Raw genomic sequence first — 24,229 nt, 5'->3', positions numbered from 1 at the left:
ATATTTGCATATTGCTATCCCATGACTTTTGTCACTTCAGTGTAAATATATGTTTTCTTAAAAACATCTTTTACGAAGACATCATTTCTAAGCCATATAGCTACAGAATAATTTACTGTTGTGAATTATTTACCTGGCTACCAAAGGCATTTGTAAATTACTAATTAGTTTTCTGATCTCTAAATGAACGTTGACGGGATTCAGTAAATCATTTGCTCTTCAAACTATTCATGTGACATTCATTTAGCATCGTGCCTCATGAATGCTGCAAACATTTATAATAATCATTGATTCAAGTTCAGAGCAAGCACCCTTTTATCCGGATCCCTTGAATTCGTGTTTTATTAATTAATAACGGATTTATTAATAACTAAATCAAAAAAAATTCTTTTTAGCAAGCCTCAAGTTCAGTTAATGCAGATTGTAAATTATATTTTAAAATCTACAATCTTAATCACGTTCCTGTTGAAAGTTTTCGATTCTCGATCAAGGTTTCGATTATGTAGCCGAATTTTTATTAACATGTTAAGAAAGATAGTTGTTGATCTACAATAACTTTCAAATTAGTCTTCTTATTTATTAATGTATAATTTGCTACTATGTTTTGCTGCTAAGAGCTGCAATATTAAGCGAAAGAACTGGATGCGACTGTAAATAGAAACAATATCTCAGGAGTACCTGAAAAACTATTAAATCAGCAGAAAAAAAAAGAGAGAGAGAGAGAGAGAGGGAGAACATATAGATTTAACTTGCAGTCGTAACGTATGTTAAAGTATTTAAGCTTGTCTTGAGATTTAAAGAAAGAAGAAGGATTGATTATTCATTTAAGTCTGTTGAATACTGCGACCGCGAGATTCTGGTCCAAGCAGAAATATATAGATTATGCTTCCTATTCTATTCCATTCATACATATTTAACGTTACATTAATTCAGAGGGACCTTTAGGAAATGTAATGCTCAATACAGCTAAGGCATTTGTGTGTATAATAATAAATTAAAAATAAAGCTCCTTAATATATTATGTTGTGCATCTAGATGCCATTGGAAGAGTTTCATTCCCACATGTGCCCTTCTAAATAAATTAATAAACGAATACATTTAAAAAACCACAGTTATTGAAAACTAGAGTAGGTTATCTTATCTTATTCCATTATAAAGCATCTTACAAGAGATATTGCGTGTTCTTCTGAGCGTTGTTTCAAACCTTCATTAATGAACGCTATGCAAAAAAATCTCTATGTTAATAAGCCACTCCCATGTTTCCTACATTTTAATCTGGCAATATATAATGTGCACTTTACCCAAAGTTCATCCATTTTAGTTACTCCGAAATGAGATAATGGCTCTTAATTAGCTAACACCGAAAACAGAGATTAATCAAGTAATGGAATTTTTTTTCCGCTTGCTTTAAGAGAAAGAAATTACCGAAGAACGTAATTAGTATTTGAATAAAATTTTCCCCAAGCAAACAGTTTCACTTCGTTCTGTATCAGATCAGGATTTAAAAGTTTTCACATTTTTCATACTTTTGCGGGTATAAAATTGCCTTCAAAATATATTCCCCTACATATATTATAATTGCCTAAAATTGAAAAGGGGAATTATGGCAGAAGTTAAATTTATGAATCGTGTAGGAAAAGGAGTATTGATTTACACTGATACGAAACACCTCAAAGAAACTAATATCTTTATAGTATATAATGACCATAGTTACTACTTTTCAACAATAATTTTTTATCTCAATCAAGAAAAACTGATGTTTATTTTCGTGTTCCTTAATTCCTATTTGATATTTTGTCAGAATCATAAAACCTCGGATTTACCTAATATATATTTAAATATCACTTGTTTAAAACATAAAGGTTCAAAAGGACGACTTAGCTTGCTTCAACAGCAAATTCCAATTATGTATATAATTAAGTATTTGTTTATGTTTCAATATTTTTTCTGGAAGAAATTGCTATTCTGTGAAACAAAGTTCGAATAAATGGTAATACATTTCTTATATTTTACTTTTCGCAATTATATAATTATCGGAAGCAGTGATGGCCAAATGATGGACCGCGAATCAAAGTCGGTCCACCAGTCTATACGCCCATGAATTATTTTTACAATTCTCAGCTAATTTTATTGTTTCAGTATTTATTTCAGAAGAAATATCAAGATTTCGAGAAACTTAATATATTTTGCTTGCAAAAGAATTTTCCATGTTCATCGATTAAAATGCTTATATAAAAGGAAAATATAAACAGTGTATATTTTGCGCATAAATCCAAAGATCTGATTTTAGAAATTGATCATTGATTTCAAAAAATATTTTGTTCACAAATTGAGCGTTTAATTGTCCACTCAAATGTTATGTAAAGTATCACCCAAATGGAAAATAATTAAGACTTTTATAAAATCCAGTATGAACCACAATGCATAATACGATAGAAAGAAGTAACCTGATTCTTGGACATTATTTCAGCAAAAACAGTATTTTATTCTGAGAAAATGGACCATTAAAATAATGCTCTATGTTTGGCAGGACTTTATTTTTATGATACAATATAAATTCTCCCAATTTTAGCAGAAATTAGAGTAATAATTTTAGAGTTTTAAATTTAATTCAAATAACTGATAAAAAGATTAAAAATCCTTTGTTAAATTATTGTGCATTATTTTGATTTTATTGTTCTTTGTATTACCATTCCGTAGTTGAGTATTACAACAACAACGAATTAGGTAGTATTTGGGTACTGTGATGACAAACGTAATGTGGTATACTATTATCCATTTTTTCTTGCATAGAACGATTTTAACATGAGTTAGAAAGGGCGCAATAATTGTTCTTCTGTAACTTTGAGGATTGAATTTTGTAAAATCTAAAATGCTAACCACAAAAGAATAGCGAAACATATGCTCAGAGAGCAAAAATTAATTTTTGCAGAAAAGGAAAATATTTACATGTTTTCTCTCACAATATTAAGTGGTAGATTTTAGGTTTTTTTTTTCACTGGAATTTCGTACTTTTGTAACTTTATGAATTGCTAAAGAATTTAATGAATTTAGTCTCGTTTCTATTCGTAGATTATTCTGCAGTCAGCAAGTTGTTTCATCGATATCTCTAAGCTAAATGCAAATATTATGTTAGACACTATCTATTGGTACAGAATATTTTATCAAATAGGATATTTACTTTCAAAAGCACGTTTTCGCATTTCATAACAAATAATTGAAAATTACTCTTGGTAATAAACGTAATTAGCTTTCTTTCCGTTTAATGCTATATGCAGCTTTTCGTTAATATCTTTAGTGCATCAATCGATTTAGATTTCACAATCTTCTTTAGTAAAATAATTACCAGTACTTATTTCTACATGCTACTTATGCACTCTACTCTAATATTTGATGATGGTATATATATATATATATACATATATAAACAAAAGTTTAGAAATTTCAAATTAAGATAATAATTTATTAGAGGCACCAATTTAATTTGTGTATTTCCTGTTAGAAAGTTGGCCCCTTTTATGATCTAATTTGAGATTTAATTATTATTTTCTATAGATTGCATATATATGTCATGTACCAGCTTTAGTCGTAGCTTAAATTATCAGACGATAAGTTTAAAAAAAAAGGATCCATTTATTATCATTCAGGAGAAATAGCAGTTACAAAATCAGATAACCGGAGTAAATAAAAAGAATTACTAATAACTTTCTATATGAAGTTTACTGCATTGTGACATTTAAGAAAAAGCCCCGATATTCTTTTGCGAGTCCTTTTATAACCTCTGGAGAGGCGGAGCTTCCAAGAAATGACGTCAGCCTCGTCAGCCAATCCAGTTCGCTTTAAATATTTCCAGAACATTCTATAACTGTACGTGTAGAAAAAGCGGGAAAAACAACTTGACTACGGGGCTGTGGATTTAATTCCACGTACTTTCAAATAAGAGACCATCGCCATTAAAAATGAAAAGAACATACTTAAAAGTGTATTCTTGACTACGGAATTTTATTCTTACAAATATGTATATCTAGAGAAAGAGAAATACTATGAGTTTTTATTTAAGTCTTTTCACTAAGGTTTTATAATTTCACTTACGTTTTAAAATCTTTGGATTATGTGTTCTTAGTTTAAAGGTAAAATTTGAATGTTTTACTAAAGTATTTTATTATTTCACTTACATTTTCAATTCTTTGAAAAGAATTCTCTTTGTTCAAGATTTTAATTTGAATTTCCTTTGTTTTTTCCTTGCTTTGGGAGGGGCGAGTGAACTACTATAATTAAAGTACATTGAAATAGTTCATAGGCCAATTCTGGGTACAGAAAATGAAGGAGTTTTGTGGAAGAGAGATTCCAATTAATTTCAGCGTTCCTTCTCCTGAGGAAATGGTATTGAGGTTGATTGAATTCCTCTTCTATTATGTTCTTTTTTCTTTACATTTCTTTGATTTTTTTTAATTGGGGTATTGCTTGTTTAAAGAGTTTTGATTTTAACACTTATTAAATTCTTTATTGCATTGATAGGATTGCTTGAAATTTATTACTTATGAATTTCAATTTTTAGTCTTTGTGAAAAATTGGTTCTAAATTTTTTACCTTATGTCTTTACTGATACTTTTTCAGCAGCTTAATAAGCGAAAATTCTAGACATAATTGCATTTGGATTCAAAACTGTTTTGTAATTATATATATATATATATATATATATATATATATATAATCAGAAAAAATAATAATTTATATTTGTATAAAGGAAATACCAATACTACATTTTAATTGTCTCATTGTAAATTAAAATCCTGAAAAATGTCCTAATAAAAGTCTCTAAATGTTTATCAGTCTGTATAGTAACCATCTGAAAATTAAACTTAAAAATTAACCCACTTGTTAAAATGATCAATTTAAACTTTTCACAAATTTTGAGTAAACTACTTCTCATAATCTAGTAAACTCTCAAAAGGAAATAAAACTTTAATTACGTTATTATTTCATCTGGAGGGGAAGGTGATCTTATGTCATTTTCTTGATTACTGCTTATTGTAATGAAAAGCTGTTTAAACCGAATAAAAGTTTTATTATATGTCTTACTTGCTAAAGCATTTATCGTAATATTGGAGAAATTTATTTCATATACCTCCTCTATTATTTATCAATGATATAAAATTGTACCTGCAAGGGTAAATACTCTCAAAAACATACATATATTTAATGATAAAGCTAGAAAGATATGTTTTGAAACATGTGTAAATCCATTAAAATGTTGTAGAGGACTACTTACTCCTGAAATTACTCGTTCCACAGTAATGGTAGGAAGATAGCAGTTAAAAAGTCAACAAACTGCAGCCAGGGTTACTTGGCAACGTTACGCGTACCTCATACTGGGAATAACGGTAATATCAAAATGAAATATTCAGAGTTAAGTATCGTTTACAGTGAATGGAATTTCGAAACATATAAATGCTAGTCTGTCTTTAGTATACCCATGATTTAAATTACTTTTTTCCTGATTTAGTTTATCCTTCTATTTCCTCATTAGATACAACTAAATTTCTTATTTTTCAAATGAATCAAAATAGTATAGTTCGTTTTAATGTTATGTTGCTACTATTGTCAACGTTTTCCCCACTTTACAAATGCTTGTTTGTTTGTTTTTTTTCACCTGAAGCATTTAATTTTGCTTCACAGATTTTTATATGCATTATCGTATATATGAAATGCCAAGCTAATTATTCCTTTGACTTTTGTTCATTATAAATTTACTTTCACAATATAAGTTTCTTTGATTAACTGAAAAAAACTAAGTTGTTGAATCGGATTACTAACTAACTTGTTCATTACTAATCAGACGTGCCTTTCCCAGGTATGTAGGATTAACAGATGTGACCCGCAGAATATGTCGAGCCGGTGAACAATATATAACCGAAAAATGAATAAACGAGTGGTCACATGTTACACTGAATTTGAAAATGAGAACTATTTTGATGAGATTTAATGTATATGACTATTTACTTATAAATTAATTGATTACGTGGTGTTAAAACCAAAGCAAGTAAAGAATAGTGCTTCAAACAATAATATTCCAAATGAAATGACGGTTCGAGAACAAAACCGATTTTCCTTTTCCATTAAGGTTTGATACATTCATGTATATAGCAAAAGGTAAGGAAGATTAATTATCAAGTTATTAGAGGATCTTGCGAACACATTTCAAGATTTCATTAAATTTATTACTTTCGCATTTGATATTAAACTAAACGAAGCAATAGCAAACAGAATACATAGAGCTGCGCAATTAGATGCGCAACATAAAGAAAATTTTCGTAAATGGACTTTTATAATTTCTGTATACCTAAACACAAATTTTAACAGTACGCTCTAAGCATTACTTTTCATGACTTCTGTTTTTAACATCTTGTAGAGTTCTTGGCTTATTTTTTTCTCCTATGAAGTATAAGGAAATGAAAACGAGATCGAAAATTTCCGATAAATACATTTTTCACAATCGCTGTCACTTTCGATCAAAACAGATATCGATTCACCATCACATTAAAAAAACAGGTTAAGTTCTTACATCACGAATGTTATGTTAAGTTTTCCCCTAAGAAGTACAGTGGATGGACAAAAATATGGAAACACCTTGTGAAATGCATGTTTGAAAAGAAAGATTGATTTTAATGACATATGTAGGTGGCGCTGGCGTTTTTGACTACTGACGCCACCTATACAACTTCGTAAATGTGCTAAACAGTTCAGTTATTGTCGGAGTACTGTTATGTGAGGTTGTCATTGCATTATGTCAGAGTTAACAGACTTCGAACGTGGGCAAATTGTTGGAGCACGTATGGTAGGTGCTTCCGTAAGCAAGGTAGCCGAGGTGTTCAGTGTTTCAAGAGGTACTGTATCGAAGATTTATTCCGCATATTTGAAAAGCGGAAAAACATCATCTGCTAAATCACAGCGCGGACGAAAGTGTGTCCCGAGTGATCGTGACAGACGATCATTAAGGGCAATTGTGACGAAAAATAAGAAGACCACAGCTGCAAAAGTTACTGCTGAAATGAATGTTGTGTTACCGAACCCTGTGAGTACCAAAACAATTAGAAGGGAGCTTCAAAAACAGGGAATTGCTGGCCGTGATGCAATTGGTAAGCCACTCATCAGTGATGATATTGCCCGTAACAGGAAAAGGTGGTGTTTAAGTCATAAAGCCTGGACTATAGAGCAGTGGAAGCGAGTAATATGGTCTGACGAGTCTTCTTTCACATTATTTCCCACTTCTGGCCGAGTTTACGTCTGGAGAACGCCATCTCAAGCCTATAATACAGACTGCTTGTTGCCAAAAGTGAAACATGGCAGGGGTTCTGTTATGGTTTGGGCAGCCATATCGTGGTTCTCTGCTAGCCCCATGATAACTGTGTCAGGGCACATGACTGCCAAGACTTATGTGAACATTTTGGCCGATCAAGTTCATCCCATGGTACAAACTTTGTTCCCCGATGGTTATGGTGTCTTCTAAGATGACAAAGCCCCTGTTCACACAGCTCACATTGTCCAGGGCTGGTTTTCTGAGCACGAGGATGAGTTGTCCCATCTCCCCTGGCCACCACAGTCACCAGACCTGAATATTATCGAACCTTTGTGGTCTACATTGGAACGGAAAGTGCGTTCTCGTTATCCACCGCCAACATCGTTATCTGAACTTGCCACCGTTTTGCAGGAAGAATGGTATAATATTCCATTGGCAAACATACAGGAACTGTATTTATCCATTCCGAGAAGACTGCAAGCTGTTTTGGATGCCAACGGGTTTCCTACACCATATTAAGCAAAGAAACATGTTTTTTTAAAGGTGTTTCCATATTTTTGTCCAACCCCTGTATGTCTGAGGTTAGAATATAAATATAATTGTAATAGAAGAGTAATAATACAAGCATTATTGTGGTTTTATTAAGGATATTAGACTCTCTGCACGACTCTTCATATATTTTTATTGGGCGAATGAAATTTGATATATCTTCACTGGGACATGCTTTCCAAATACGTAAGTTTAGTTTTTACCATGCAAGGTTTACAAGGCGTAGGAAAGCTTTTTCAGTTTCCCTCTCGAGGCACTTTATTCTATCATTCTGCTAAACAAAAATTTACTTCATTTTTGCTCTTTTGTTTTTCCCGTCTACGAATTTGCTCTTGCAAGCCAGTTCTTGATCAGCCGCCTAACCGGTACAGTGGTTAGCGTCCCTGACTGTCGTGCCGAAGGCAACAGTTTCTAATCCCAGAGAAGGCACGGATGTTTATAAATGTATAGTCTCCGTGCGGCATGGGAGACTCTAAATATGCGGCGAGCCGAAAGCCAGGAGTGGGAGACCCTTGGACTCGTCTCCCCCGGGGTGCTTTCCATCAAAATTGGGGGCGGGATTGAGCTAAATCGTACAGTCACCTGTAAGGAGCTCAAGGCTGTTGCCAAAGGCAGGCGTAAACTTGCACTCCTTTCCACAAGCAATTTCGTGGGCTTGGGCTGACTATAAATCAGACAAGTGAGCAATAGTCAACAACAACAACAAATTCTTGATTAGGAACTCAGCTACTTTTATGTTATTGACCAAACTGCTAAAACATTTTCATCCCAACACAAGAAAGGGCATGCTTTCACTTGGAACGCTCATAAGTATTCAGTAATTACTCCCTTTTCCCTTCGATTAGCTACAAAACTCCACGTATTTTACGTAGGTTTAACTTGCATGTCTTTTTTTTTTTTTTTTTTTTTTTTTTTCGATTAAACAAAATTCGCGTAACGTTATTTAGAGACCTCATTCCAGATAAGAACAATTGGGGTATCTGCATTATTCGTTGCCAGTGCCGTTTAACATTCGCTGGTCAAACAAGAAGATCCTTAAAATTTCGAACCAAAGTGTTTACGATTTATATTTGGAAAAACACAAACACATAAATCGTCCACTGGTTGATGGTCTACTGTTTCCTTGCAGTCAAAAGCATTAAACCAAATCTTTCTTTGGAGATTATTATATTCTTGTTGACTTTATCTAGTGAACCTATACTTTCTACGTAGATTTATGACATAATTTTGGTAAGGTGAAGAAGTTGTGATGCAGGAATGGGGAATTTCTTTTTCATAATCAATGAAGCGGCAGTTATGGACTTTTAACTTCCTTCAGATTTAAAGCATATTAAAAGAATATGATAATTAAACTGAGTTAGAGTAAGAAGCAAAGCAGGTGGTTCAGCATTTTGTTACGAAAACTTAAGCTTAAGCTCTTTGACAAAGGCACTTTCACAGATATGGTTCGCCCAGACAATTTCAAATGCACTGAAATGTTTCAAGGTACTTGAAATATAATATACACTTAAAAATTAAACAGTTCATAATCACAGAATAAATTTACTTGATTTCTAACCTTCTGGTTTCAAATGTCCTCTATTCGAATGTCATGCATGTTTCTTTCCAGTGGGTTTCTATGACATGAGGTAAAAGCCTATACCCATTGCAGGAGGTTTCAGTGAAGCTCATGCCAGGTACATTAGTGATACTATTGATAATACGTGAATAAAATGTGTCTTTCAAACGTTGGGCAATAATCCTTCTTTTCAGACTTTTACAATAATAAATTAAAAGGCGAAGTAGTAACCTAAAAGTGTAATTTTAATTAAAAGTACTTTGTTTAAGAAACGGTTTCAAAAACCTCTGTACATGTTCTATTAATTTTCTAATTAATTTTTATTAAATTCAACTGAAAAACACAGTACTGAGATATAAAACAAAGGCAGAATGTAAGATAATGCCATAATTCAATTATAGAATAATAAACTGCAATATGTAAGGTCTTCAAAGATGATAGTAACAAATGGTAATTTTGCCCTTATTCGGGTAAAAAGTTATGTAAGTAAAAAGAGCCCTATTACATTTCGACTTATGTTAGGAAACCTAGGAAGTTCTCGTGTGCAAAGGGAAAGACATACTTAAATTCTTAGCTGATCCTAACTTCAGAGTATAAAGAAAACAACTGTTTGTGGAATATATTTAGAGCTCACCAGCGGCCGAGTGGTAAAAGCTGCTTGCTGACCGCTGGTAGTTCAGTTCGGGGTTCGAGTCTCGGCAAACAGGGTACTTTTCCATGGTTTTTCCTATGTCCAACATGGATATTGACCAGTTTTCTTTAAGATGCCCTCCATGGGGCATCCCTCCCCCTTCCGTATAATGCCCAATGGCAGAGCACATAATGAATAAACCAAAACAGTGGAAGATATTGGCAGTAAATCTGCAAGCAATGCTCTTCAGTTTGATAAAGAAAAGGAGAGACAAACAGAGCAGTTGCATACTTTTTTGCACACGGAACAACGAAATTTGTAATATTACATCCTTAAACAACATAATTACACATGCATAATTCATAAAAAAAAATTAATTTTCACGGTACACTGGCTAAACATCTCGCTAGAAATTATAATATTTAACTGTAAAAGTCATGTCCCTTATTAGCATGATCTTTTTAATTTTTAAGCAAGCAAACTTTCTTTCGATGGTCTACAATACTAAGCTCAAATACGCAAAATAAGGGAAAACAAAGTCATCATTAGCGCAAGAAAAGCAAATAATGGAAAACAAGCCTAATAACTGAAACGTAATTAAATAAAAATAATGTATAATAAAAATAAACTGAAATGTAAATATTATATGTACATATTTTAGGCATTTCAAATTTAAATGAATGTTTTAACCAACTCGAAGCAAAATGATTGCTTAGATTTATAAACATTTCCCTAATAATATGCTGCACTCGGAGCATTTTAAAATTAAGATTCTACAAAACTAATTACATATATCTTTCGGCATTATTGAGTTGGTCCCTCCAAAGTATGAATCAGTCGTGAAACTTTTCTTTTAAAGTAAGCAAGATAATGAGATATTTCTACAGCTTCACGTCAGGCTGTCGGAGATCTATCTTTGGTGGCTTAACTTATGTCAAAGCCTTCAACAATAATGATTCGTTTCAGTTAAAGAGACAAATGTCAAATGTGTCTAGAGTATATTTAAACGGAGATTAAGCTAGAAGAATACTAAACAGAAACTATAGCATTTAAAATCCAGAGTTTTAACTCAGCTTATAAGTCTTCATCAGTTTTCTGAAATTTCGAAGAATAGTTTTTAAATATGAGCAACTTGAACATGATAAGCTCTTTAGAGATAGACAACTACATAATAATCAGTAACAAATGTCAAACAACAAAATGGGTTGTTTATTCCCCCGTGAATAAAATTCCGAGTTCCATACTCAAGGACCTCATTCCGTATATGAATTCCTGGGGTATTTACAGGATTCCTTGCCAGTAAGGTTTAATTTACATCGGCAAACTAAGACAGCCTTAAAATTTTGCGTCAAGGAACAGGAGGCATATGTTAGAAAAAAGGAAACACAGAAGTCTTCTGTTGCCCAACATTGTTGGTCCGAAAATCATACTTTCAATTTTTCTGCTGCCAAAATTATTCAAAAAACATCTTCCATTGGTGAACTGGATTTTCTAGAGGCATTTCACATTCAAAAAAATCTTTCTGTTCCAGTTAACGACCCTAATTCCAATCCATCTTTGCCTTCAGCCTTTAAAGAAATTATGTTTTAGTTCTGGTTTCATCAACAGATGGCGCCAGTAGCTTATCTCCTGTCCAGGCTTTCTTATCTTTCCTTTCTAATCATTATATCCTATCTCGTTCATGTGCGCTTTTGCAGCTGAGGATGATGCTTCGGAAAAAACATCGAAACTAGTCTTGTGAAAATTTGAAAATATAACGCTTTTTTTTTTTTTTTTTGTTTGTTTGGCTTCTGAATTAACAAATGAATATGTTGATCATCAGCATTTTTTCTAATTACACATAATACTTCCTAACTCTCTTGATGAAGCGCTTTTTGTTATGCATACAATGAGGCTGTTATGATAAAAACTGGTTTTTTATCACTAGCATTTGATTTAGATATTAACAAGTCTCATACTGACACAAAACTTGGAGCAAAATTTATCTTAACTCTTTGGATATTTAAAAGGGAAAATATTACATTAGAAGTAACTCTTTTCAGTAGCATTTTGTTTAACTTGTATCACCTTCTCAAATTAAATGATTCAATGTCGAGAAATATGAAATAATGATAATCTCCTTTTAAATTTAAATCTCAAATTTAAATATACCAGAATGTGAATATTACCGTCATTTGAAACATTTTTATAAGTATATATTTACGATCTACGGTTATGAAAATAATGACAACTTAAAGACTATTGTGGACATCTTGTCTATACAAGTAATAATAATGATTGATGGTTACAGCCGAAAACATGGCGGTAAAAACATCGCGGACGAAAGCGTCGCGGAGAAAGCAATGCAAGGCAAAAACATCGTGGGAGAAAATTAAGCAAAAAAAAGAAAACATCGCAGTTCTAAAATATCGTGGTTCAAAATATCGTGGTCAAAAATAAAGTGGTTCAAAAAAATTCGCAGTTTAAAAACATCGCCGTTAAAAATATCGTGGTAATTTGGAAAGATTTCGAATTTGGGAGAAAAGATGAACTTAGGGGGAGAACAACAAATTCAGAATACTCAGTTTTAAAGTTGCCAGTTATTTCCATAGCCATCGTATTTTCGTATATCTTGCATATATGTTACGGTTAAAGTAAAATATACGATTAGTATTAAGAGTAAACGCGTCTTTTGGTGAATGTATTAAATAAAGCATAAAAATGGCATTTAGTGTTAAAAATTAGTAATTACCAATAAAACTCGTTCAGTGTGATAAACATGATGGGTTGAAACCGCAAACTTTAATTTTGATGCCTTGTGATATGAAGTGCATGAAATTACACACATTAACAGATTTATTAGCAATGAAATCTAGCCAAATCTAACAGGTATGGAGTTTCAAAAGTTCTTGACAAGTTCTGTTATGAAGCTACAAACAAGGAAGATTAATCTTTGCAAATTTAATTTTTAATCTCTACATTCAGATCATGTTTTAGTATCTTAGATTTTTACTTTGCTGTTTTTCATGTATTACAATATTTGGTGGAATTCATGTCTTCTTGCTGATGAGTTGGATCACACCTTACTTTTAAGCTTTTATAACAATGATTACTGTTATTTATTGTAAGATACATTCGTAATTTAGTGCATCAAACAAATTACGTTACACACATACATCTTAAGCTGACAAAATATTGCAAATAAATTGCATTACAAATAGAATGTTTATATTACATTTCTAATAAACAAATACTACATTATTACATTTTTAAATAATTATTTATTTTGACGGAAACGCTTCGGTGACATTTGGAATTACAAAGAGTTTTTGACTTTTTACATTTACAGCGATCTGAATTACAATACTTTACACAGCTGCAATACTGAAATCTTTGACCATCTAAATTATAATTCTTGTAAGCACATTATATTATACTTTCTTCAATATCTGGACAAAAGTAACATCAAGAAGAGACTGCGCAGGACGTAGAAAATCAAAACTATCGAACGCCAAGTACCTGCTAGCGGCGAGAAAAGTGCGGGCTCTTCCATCTAAAGTAAACAATCAAGTGATTTTATCTTGCTATTTGCGAAGAAACAAAAGCAAACCCGCGCGCTCGCAAAACCAATCCCACGTTTACCCAGTAGTGAGTCGGAAAATATACGCATGTGTCATGGCAAATCTGAAACTGAAAGCCTTAAAAATTACTGCCTTTATTGTTCTTTCTTGGAAAATTTTAACAATAACCAATTCGTGTAATAGATTCTCATAAATGATTCACTTTTAACGGTTTATTTGTTTATTATTAGTCATAATCGACAAATCGTATTGGCCCTCTCATTTAAAAATATGTTAACGTGAAAGACCGAAATTGGAGAATGTCGACTTTCACCGGAGAATATCAACATTCACCAAATACGTCGGTGAAAGACCGAATATTTCACTACATTCTTGTATATTCGGACACTCACCGGTGTATGTCGACAATCACAGATATGCTCTGGTGAAAGTCGAAAAGAGAGGTCATAAAGTGCCATAATAGTTTAAGTTGTTGCAATAAATAAGATTTGAATCACATAATTTAATAAGTTTTTTTATTACTGTTATTTTATTTTCTCATTTAGAACGTACTGTATAATTAAGTAAGTTTTTAACTTCTATTATTTTAATTTCTCATTTTGAATGTATTGTGTGTTTTAGGTTCTCATGTTCTTAAGTTCTTATTTCAAGTCTCAAGTGCGTTTATTCGCGACTGGATTACGGAGAAGAAAATATAATATTGTTATATGTTCAACATTCACCATTAGTACATAGTGAATGTCGACATTCACCGGTTAAGTCAGAAATAAGAGTATTTGGAAAATATTTCGGACATACACCAAGAGACTTTGTGAATGTTGACATTCACAGGTGAAACTCGACATTCTCCAGATTTCGGTGTTTCACCTTAACATATATACATATAGATTGTTTCTGGACATACATACATATATAATCGACAAATCGTATTGGCCCTCTCATTTATCTATACATATAGATTGTTTTTAAACATACATACATATACACACACACCAACGAATGTGGAAAACATTATATTATTTATAAAAGTTAATACCATTCTTAAAACTGTTAAAATCCTCATCAATGAAAACCGATGACAGTTATGATACATTAAATAATAAAATTAAGAAAAACATTTGTTTTTCTTTGGGGGAGTCGGGCGGTGGAAAATTTTGAATTAACTCATGAATAGTCTATATCGATTGTAGATGCAATTTCATGCTTTGCTATATCCCTGAGCAGTCTCTGAATAACTTTACAAGAAATGTGAGGTAAGGTAAGGTAAGGTAAGGTAAAAGTAAGGGGGACACCAACGATGTACCATAGGTCAACTGGTAATGCCTTCCCATACTAACTGTTTGAGAGAAAAAAAAAGGGGGGGTAATTGCAAGTTTTATAAGAATTCGCATAGACTGAAGCTTTTCAAAAGGTCTAAAGTTTGCCTATTATGGTACATCGTGCAATTCCACAGTACGCCCCGCATCCAGTATTTATTAAAAATAATGGTGTAGGGCATAAGTAGATTACAAAATAGTAGGAATATAATTTGAGATTCAAGATAAGTTGAACATCTGATTTGGTGCAACAAAAATAGGAGATAAACATAATTAATAAACAAATAAACATAATGAGATAATTATAATTAGTACTGGCAACACAATGTTAAATGAATTGTTATAATAATGCTAAAGAGGTAGGTGTCCATGGGTTATTTCAGATATATTGGTTTATTGCAGTTTATAACGTTCAGTTCACGAGCGGATCCATTTTGTCCATAATTACAGCATGTAAAAGTTCACTAAGTTTAAACTGTATGTGGATTTACACTTGACAGAGATCTAGGCCGTAGGAAGAGAGTCGTTGCATAATTTTCTGAAACTTTGGATATTGATGTTTATTTTTAATTAAAAATCATTGGAATGCCAGGAGGTCAGTTCTTGGGGATTTTATGTGAATATCCTCAGTTAAGGGACATGAGAAAACGTAGTGATCAGGAGTTCCCTGTTCCCCACATATGCAGATGTCAGAATTTGCCAAATTTCTTGCGTAGAAATATGTGGGGAATACAAGTAATGTGGTATTTTATAAGATTTTATTTACAAAGGTTTCCTTCTGTACTTCTATCTATATTAGCAGTATCACATGAAAAGAAATCTGGTGTGGCTAGCACATGATCGCCCGCTAGTTCCATGTTAACGCATAGCGTTGGCGGGATATCAATGAGCTTTAAGTAAAGTGTCGTTTCCATTTGATCGTTTGTAAATAAAATTTAATTGCTTCATAAACTTTATGGCTCAATGTTAATTATAAACACTGCGCATTCTTTTATAACCCTGTTCTTCCATTCAATGGAAATGATAACTAACTTGCTCATGTAACATCTATTCTCATGCTTTGATTTGTCAATATCGCATTGATTGTAGTATATCCTCTGATAATAAATGGTTCGGATTCACAAATCAATAATTTAAAAATCACAAAATTTTTAAAAGCAGCATATCTTTTAATTCCCGACAAAGGGTTACCATATATTTCTTTTTATATTATTTATATTTACAATATTATTTCTTTAAGAATAATAGATAAAAATATCATTTGGTGGCAGCATCCTCTCGTCTGAAAAGTGTTTCAACACAAAACTGAAACTAATACATTGAGGACAAAGGTTAATACATTTAATTGCTTCACAACGTGAGCCCGTCTTCATAATGTGCTTATTCTCGTTGCATTTATCATAATTCCTTAAACAGATTTAATGCATTTTTCTCGTCTCCTGCTTCAAAACAAGCTAATGACTCTACAGCGCAAATCGAAAGATTACTGCAAATAACATAAGGAAAGCCACCCAGCCACCAAAGAAATTTCTTTTTGGTTGATTGCATAAGGATTTAAAAGCAAAATACAAAGAAATAATTAGTTCGAATTTCTTTTACGAGATTTTTATTTATTCTCTAGCCACAACCTGCTAACTTCATCATCTTATCATCTTATCGGGCCCACCAGCGGCCGAGCGGTAAAGTCGCTGAACACTGGTAGTTCGGTCCGAGGTTCGAATCCCGCGAACGGGCTGGCTGCATGGGTGTTTTCGTGGTTTTCCCCATGTGTAACGTATATACGAGCCAGTTTCCCTTAGAAAGTCCTCCACGAAAGGCATCCCTCCCCTTAGGCAGATAGCCCTAGTGTGCTTTGCCATAATTAAATACACCAACACCAACACCTATCATCTTATCTAGATAGAGGTTTAAGTTTGCCGAGTGTATTTCAGTAATTTGAAGTGAGAGCAGAGCCTGAACAAGCTCGTTTTCCTAATAAGTTAGCTTTCACTTTCGAAAGGAAACAATCTCATTTTACATTTGCAACAGCAGTTCTATGCAAAGCTTAAATAGATATTAAGAAAGAGTAATCAGCTTTTTTTTCAACTGAGTAGTGACGATACTGAATCCACAAATAAAACGTTTGTCTTGGTCGAAGCATGACTGGGTACATTTACATTACCTTACAGTTACTTTAAATTCGATTAGAAAAAGTTATAAATGCAACAAATCTCTTTTGCTGTTTGCATTTCACAACGGTTTGTTTTCTTTAAACTAATTCCCCAGTGTCTTTAGCTTGTATTGTATTTACGCGTAGTAATTTCATGATTAATAATAATTTGTATTCCCACTAGCTATATCCTAATGACAACTTGGAGTTAAGTAATATTGCTATTCCAGGATGGATTTATTTACAATAAGGTTCTTTACTGAAGGCATTAAATTATTTTTGTCATACTAAATTCAAAATCTGTGAGATTTTAACAAGTAATGTAATTCAGTTCAGTCTTCTTTCAGTGTTTACGTAACTTAAGATTATTACAAGTTTCCTCTCTCTTGCATATCCAAAGCAACTAAAATGTAAGATTGTAATAATATTTCTAGAGTCATTAGGTTTTTCTGAAGCAGTAGACTTCAGAAAATGTGCATCGCCCTCGCCGGGACTCGAACCCTGACCTCTCGAACACGCGTCGAGTATGCTTTCAATTACACCATGAAGGCACGTCAAAAGGAGGGAGAAAATACCTTAAATACTCCCCTTTTTAAAAGGCGACTGGTGATTAGGGGGCTTAATCGCCAAATTCAGGTAACGACGAAACGAACCTTTAGTTCGGGGTCACTGTAGATTCACTAAGTGTTTCTGAAGCAGAAGACTTGAAAAATGTGCAGTACCCTCTTTGGGACTCGAGCCCTGGATCTCTCGAATACGCGTCGAGTTTGCTTCCAATTACAATACGAAGGCATGCGTAAAGGAGAGAGTAAATGCTTTATACGTTAATAAAAAATTTAACCTAATATTCCATCAAGGTTTCCAATTTGAAATATAGATTATGAAAGATTATCGAGTTCTTGAAAAGGTTATGTTGTGGTGAAACTTGAAAATGTGTAAAATTTGGGAAACAGAAAATGCCCATATGCATATACATTTTTAAATGCTCTTCAAATGCTTCTCACCTAAAATGAAAATAAAAACGTCAAGACGTCGAACTAAATTGTAACAAATACACATGAAGTTTATTAAATGGCAAAATGAAATCCTAATTTGGCATTAATTTAAATAAATGATAGGTTGAATGCCTTAATTGAGCCGAAGCAGTTAACCCATTTTTACTCCTGTTAAACAAAATTTTATAGTCGTTTGAGATGCATTCAGTCTCATCCATGGAAATTATAAATTTGTTTTCATATAAAAATCAAATTTGGCCAATATTAACTACGCTAAAGCATTCGACTACAAAGTCGATCTGGCAGGAATATAAGAGAAGCACCACAGTACTCTATATTTCATTCAAGAAATATATTTTCCCATTTCATTCGGGCATTTTGTAAATCTAACAAGTTTCATTTTCCATTTCAGTTGAAGATGGCCTGAAGGAGCTTGGGAAAATAGAAGAAGAAACTCAAGAGACGAAAAGTGTTAAATACTGGGCTGAAAAGAGTAAGTTGCTGTCATTTGATTATTTTGAACTTTTTCTTGCAATTCAGTTGTATTTTTATGTTAAATGAAACAGCTCTCATATATATATATATATATATATATACACCATATAAAAACTATAATTCTCGTATATGTATAACGAATTTAGAAAAAATAATACGTTTTCATATTAAAAATAATACATTTCACCTCTTATTCAATTCGGAATAAGGATTAATCCCATATTCAATTCAGTTTATAATATTGGGGAATTCATTTCGCTTACAAATATATGCGAAAACTAAATTCCGAATTGAATATGGAATGAATTTGAAACGTATTATGCTTTAATTTATCTAGCGTTATTACCACCACATGTTGCTAATTTCAGCACGCAACTGGATTAGGTTTCGACTTGCTTTTAACTTTATACTTATATACATATGTCAGAAAAATAGCTATTTGTGTCAAAAAATTCTGCTATTTCTGCGTGTTTGCAATTGATTTAAAATGAAGAACACTTTTCATAATTAACTCCTGGTGTGTTCAGCAATTCTAGTATTTTATATGGTGAAAGAAAAAAAACTGAATCACCTTCTTGTGCAATAGCATCACTCACTTTTAGGATGCTTAATGTCTACCGATATACTTTATCTAAGTATCTCACACAAACTGATTACTTGAAGGACTTTCATTAGCTTGGTTCTACCCAGCACTTTTCCCATGAGGAGATACGAATGCCACATAATAAGGATGAAGATGCCAGTTTCGTGAATAATTAAATGCAGTATATGTAAGGGGAAAACGCCCATCTCTCTCGTCGGAAACACCAAACCCATATGTAAAATATGAAAAAATTAGAGTATCAAGAAGTCTAAGCTGAATGATGAATTTAATATGGACAGAAAACCTAAAGTAATGAATGTCTGACATACATTTAATTCGTTCTAAAATCTTTTATGCTTTTATGCTGCTTTTATGCTTTTATGTGTGCAACAGCAGCAAGTGCTTTGAAAGTCCATAAATTATATATATTAAATGTATTATAAAGTGAATTATGTATAATAAAGAAATGGAGATAGAGGTGAAATTAAGGTGAACACCAAATCATCACTATAAATCACAAAATATTGTTAATGTTATATAGAAATATCAATTTTTTAACAAATTTTTAATTTTTTACTACTTATTTAAGTAATTTATTCTTGGATAAAACCTAAAAACTAACACCTTCCCCTAGAAAATAAAATTAATTTCTTTCTTGTTGTTTTGAAAAGCAAACTTTAATCCGGTCTCTTTTCATAAGTGAAGTTTCAAACTTCACTTATGAAAAGAGACCGGATTAAAGTTTGCTTTTCAAAACAACAAGAAAGAAATTTTTATTTTCTAGGGGAAGATGAAACTTCACTTATGAAAAGAGACCGGATTAAAGTTTGCTTTTCAAAACAACAAGAAAGAAATTAATTTTATTTTCTAGGGGAAGATGTTAGTTTTTAAGTTTTATGGGAAACTGAAAGAATCAATTGGCTAAAATTGTTCAGATTTCAAAACCCTTTTAGTTATGTTCTGTAAGCATTTCTCCACTCTATATGCATTGTGAATAAATAAACTATTAATATATTATCTGTCAGTCTTCCGTACAGTCCTTAATTTTCATAGCTATAAAAGTTTCAGCAATGCGTCATTTTACTCAAAAACTAAAAGTAAATGCTCTAACGCTGTGACCTTTCTAAGTTATTGCTGCTCTTCCCATTTTCTCTCAAGAATTCCTTAATAAATAATTGTTTCTTTAACTGTCGAATTGTTAGAAATTTAAAATATTCCAAACTATACATTCCTCGTGCATCTTCAGAAGATCATTTCTTGCTTTCAACAATTTGTCTTCCTCTACTTTCCTTCAATCTTAAATTTAATTCACTAACATTCCTTTCTTCTTTACTTCAGACTACTGCTTACCTATGTGTGTCCTTTGTTTCATCTTGAATCTCCGTTTTTGTATGCCTTTGTAGTATTCAGAAGAATTTGCTGTCTACATTGTATTCTCAAAGTTTCCACTTCTTTTTAAGCTATGTGCCTCGTTCTCTGAAATTTTATGAATAGATTCTCTTCTCGCAATGGCAAGCTAATTTCCTTCAAATTTTTTATTGATGTTTTTTTCTAAAGTCTATTGTTCCCTTTTAGTTTTTGATACTTGTCTTATTCCACCTGTAAAAAAGCAATTTAAAAATAACGTTTCATACGTTCACAAGAAATCTGCAGATTGTGAAAATAATGCGCAGATCAATAAAATGGTGCCTGATTAGAAAACAAATATAAAAAGAAACTAGATAGAATGAAACTATTGTAAAGTAAATTAAAAAAATAACCATGAATGAAAAATTTAGTAGCGTACGTTTTTTAAAATCTAAAGATTATTTATTTCTAATTTTTAAAACGGTGTTGTTGTTTTCCTTATTTCATTTCATGATATCAAATTTTAATAATTTTCTTTGATTTTGCAACAAGAGAGGCATTTAAAATATATTTAAAAATTATTCTAAGAGAACTTCAAGAACTTTAATTTTAGAATGATTATTTTTATAAAATATACTGACGCATTAAAGGATTGAATATAGTATTATTGATACCATAAATCTCTCTCTGTAGAAACAATTACTCAATTCAGATATATTTATGTAATATAATGCAATTATTTTATAGTTCAATGATATTCATTTAATTCCTGTATTTCTTAAAATTGAGGAAAAAGAAGTAATTTACATTCTGCATATTTTTATGAAGCTATTTACATTTAGGTGTTTTCAGTTTTGAGGAAATAAAACATAAAAGGTATTAAAACGAATTACCCATGCAACAGTTTAATTCATCATTAATTATGCAATGCATGCAGTTTCGGAAGTAAGGAATAGCAAAGAATTCTTGTCAAACACAATATGATGTTCAATTAAAAGACATTAATATAGTATTTGAGTAGTAATACAGTATTTAATTTCATTTATTTACAATATGATAGCTAGTTTAAAAATTTAAACTTCAGATGTATATAGTATTTTCAGAAATATTATTAAATTATTTTTTTTTAATTTTTAATTTGCATATAGCTATTTATCATTTTGTTTCTTTTCAGTTACTTATGCCTTCAGAAGCTTAACTGTTTCTGCCACCAAACAGAGAAAAAACAGTTTTGGTTCACTTTTTTCTTCTTTAGGTACGTTTTAATTCTGTTTGTTTCATAGGAATCATAAGGAAACGAAATTTTTTAAAACAAGGTTTTGTTACAAAAGTAAAACAAAACTTTTTTTCAGTATCATTAAAATTATGAGCCATTCCTCGTTGCAGAAAGAGAGCTAATGATTTTAATTAAAGCCATTAAACCTTTTTCAGTTGGATTTACTCATCTAAATATCCATTAATATTAAATACTTCCTTTTAACCGTCATTTTATTGTTTAAAAATTTTTTAAATTTTTATTTTTTAAAAAATAAAAATTTAAAAAAATTTTAAACAATAAAGAGACGGTTAAAAGGAATTATATTAATACGTCTTTTTATTTTTTAAAATTTTCTTAATTGTTGTTGTTGCCTTGTCTTAATTGTTGTTGCCTTGTCTTAATCTTTTCTTAATTGTTGTTGTTATCTTGTTTTCTTAATTGTTGTTGTTGCCTATAATACGTCTTTTTATTTTTTTAAATTTTCTTAATTGTTGTTGTTGTTGCCTTGTCCATATTACATATAACAAGGGTTGCCACAGCCTACTCCGAAGAGATGTTGGACTTCTATTTTCCACCCACTCCTCTCCCCTTCCACCAATTCACACTAGAGGATTTTCGGCTAGCCGCATATTTAAAGTGCTGAATCGACACTATACATTTACAAACATCCATGTCTTCTTCGGGATTCGAACCCAGGCCCATCGGTGACGTAGTGGGCTCTCCTAACCACTATACCGTCTGGATAACTATTTTCTTAATTACTATTTAAAATTAGTTCTATAGCTCAGATTAGGGTGTGATCACATATCAAATGAAGTTATTTCGAGCAGAAAGTTTGGTTTGGTTTATTTAATTATGGCAAAACACACTAGGGCTATCTGCCTAAGGGGATGAATGCCTTCGTGGAGTACTTTCTAAAGTAAACTGATTCGTATACACGTCACACATGGGAAAAATCACGAAAACGCCCATGCAGCCAGCCCGTCGAGCAGAAAGGTAGACTATCAAATGTAATGTAATAGTTTACTTGCACTTACATAGTTTGAATTTCCCCATGATACTACTATTAAATAATTTTTATTTGCATTTTTCTCTGTAAATTCTTGATAAATATTATTATTGATAATTCTAACTTGTTTCATTCTCCTTCTTAAAGAATTTTTCCTATCCAAGTTCTTTTTAGGAAGATGAATTTCATAACTTCTTATCAATGAATTTTAAACGTCATTATGTTACCAGAAGAAAAATTGTCTATTCAAGTAATTTGTATTTTCTCGTGTTTTTGAAGCTCGAACTAAGCAATTTTATCTTCAAACATGAACTCAGAAATATATTTTATCAGCGTTGGATCTTGTCTCATGCTTTACTAAATATTTTCAGAAATTTTACTTTATAGCAAAAGCAAGCTAATTCCTGGTACTTATTTTTCTCGCACCAATGGATAATTCCTTAATGTTTTCCTAACATAGTGTCATTGTAAATGCCGTCGTCTCAACACACGTCTGTGCAAGAAATATTAACAGCCGAATTGGTTTTAAATAGGTTTTTCTTACAACTGAGTCTATTAATGTTTGCAATGGTTATCACAGGAATTTGTAACAATGCAGCAAAAAGCGCATTGAAATATCTAAAGCATATTTAGCTGATGAATATTTACTCAATAGCTAAATATGCTTTGGATATATATAAATACCCTAAATATGCAGTTGTGGTCTTAGTATTCGAAAGTGCTCTTATTGAGCACACGTTTCGTAAGTCAGATTGCCCTCTCTAACACTTTATACGCATACATTTCTTCTAATACATTTCTAAAGTGTCATATTAGCACGTGTTTAAATATAAAGCAAATCACAATAACAGCAAACTTATGTAATCCTCTCTATGAAAGTCTGATGAAAGAGGAAATTCGACTTTGCATCAAAATTTAATTTCTCAGTCAAAATCCTTTTGTATTGTTATTTTCACTTGGTTAGGGCTTCAAAATTATTCTCGCAATTGTACCCTCACGTACGTGAATGTATTTTGAAATATTCTGTATTTTAACGGTATATATAATAGCTATGTGATATTGTTCTTCATGTGAACATTATTATTTTTTTTAATGTTTAAATGTTTATAAAAACTCGAGAGGGACTTATATCTGAATGAATAAAGGTGGTCGAAAATTATTGAGCAAATTTCATGTTTGAAAAAAAAAAAAAAAAAAAAAAAAAAAAAAAAGAACAAAATAAGATGCGTACAAGTTTATTGTTTTCTTGGAAAAATAATTTAAAACAGTTTTACACAACAAAATTTAAAACATTAAATAACTTTCACAGGAGATCTATTTATGGCACCCTCTTCAAATGTGAAAATGCGCTCAATAATTTTGGGATGACCTTGTATTTTAATTCAAATTCTTTCTCCTCAATATGACCTTAAAGCTATGATACCACTTATTGCCTTAAAGCTATGATACCACTTATTGCCTGTAGCTTGAACTGATTGT

General features: G+C 31.7%; 1 protein-coding gene across 2 annotated transcripts in view; it reads left to right on the top strand.

Annotated features, from left to right (window-relative positions):
• The window catches only part of LOC118198574 (Kv channel-interacting protein 4-like), a 247,878-nt gene that overhangs the window by 77,691 nt on the left and 145,958 nt on the right, over window positions 1–24,229 (top strand). For both annotated transcript variants that reach the window (XM_085808395.1, XM_085808393.1), the window contains exons 2-3: window positions 18,471–18,551; window positions 21,658–21,738. In XM_085808395.1, coding sequence (XP_085664521.1) covers window positions 18,471–18,551; window positions 21,658–21,738 — 162 coding nt within the window. The remainder of the gene's footprint in view (window positions 1–18,470; window positions 18,552–21,657; window positions 21,739–24,229) is intronic.

The sequence above is a fragment of the Stegodyphus dumicola genome, chromosome X1, assembly GCF_044657685.1.
Source record: "Stegodyphus dumicola isolate Sdum_Otavi_A_Nest chromosome X1, ASM4465768v1".
Lineage (NCBI taxonomy): Eukaryota > Metazoa > Arthropoda > Arachnida > Araneae > Eresidae > Stegodyphus > Stegodyphus dumicola.
Note: the sequence above shows the minus strand (reverse complement) of the source record. Positions and strands in the feature narration are given on the sequence as shown.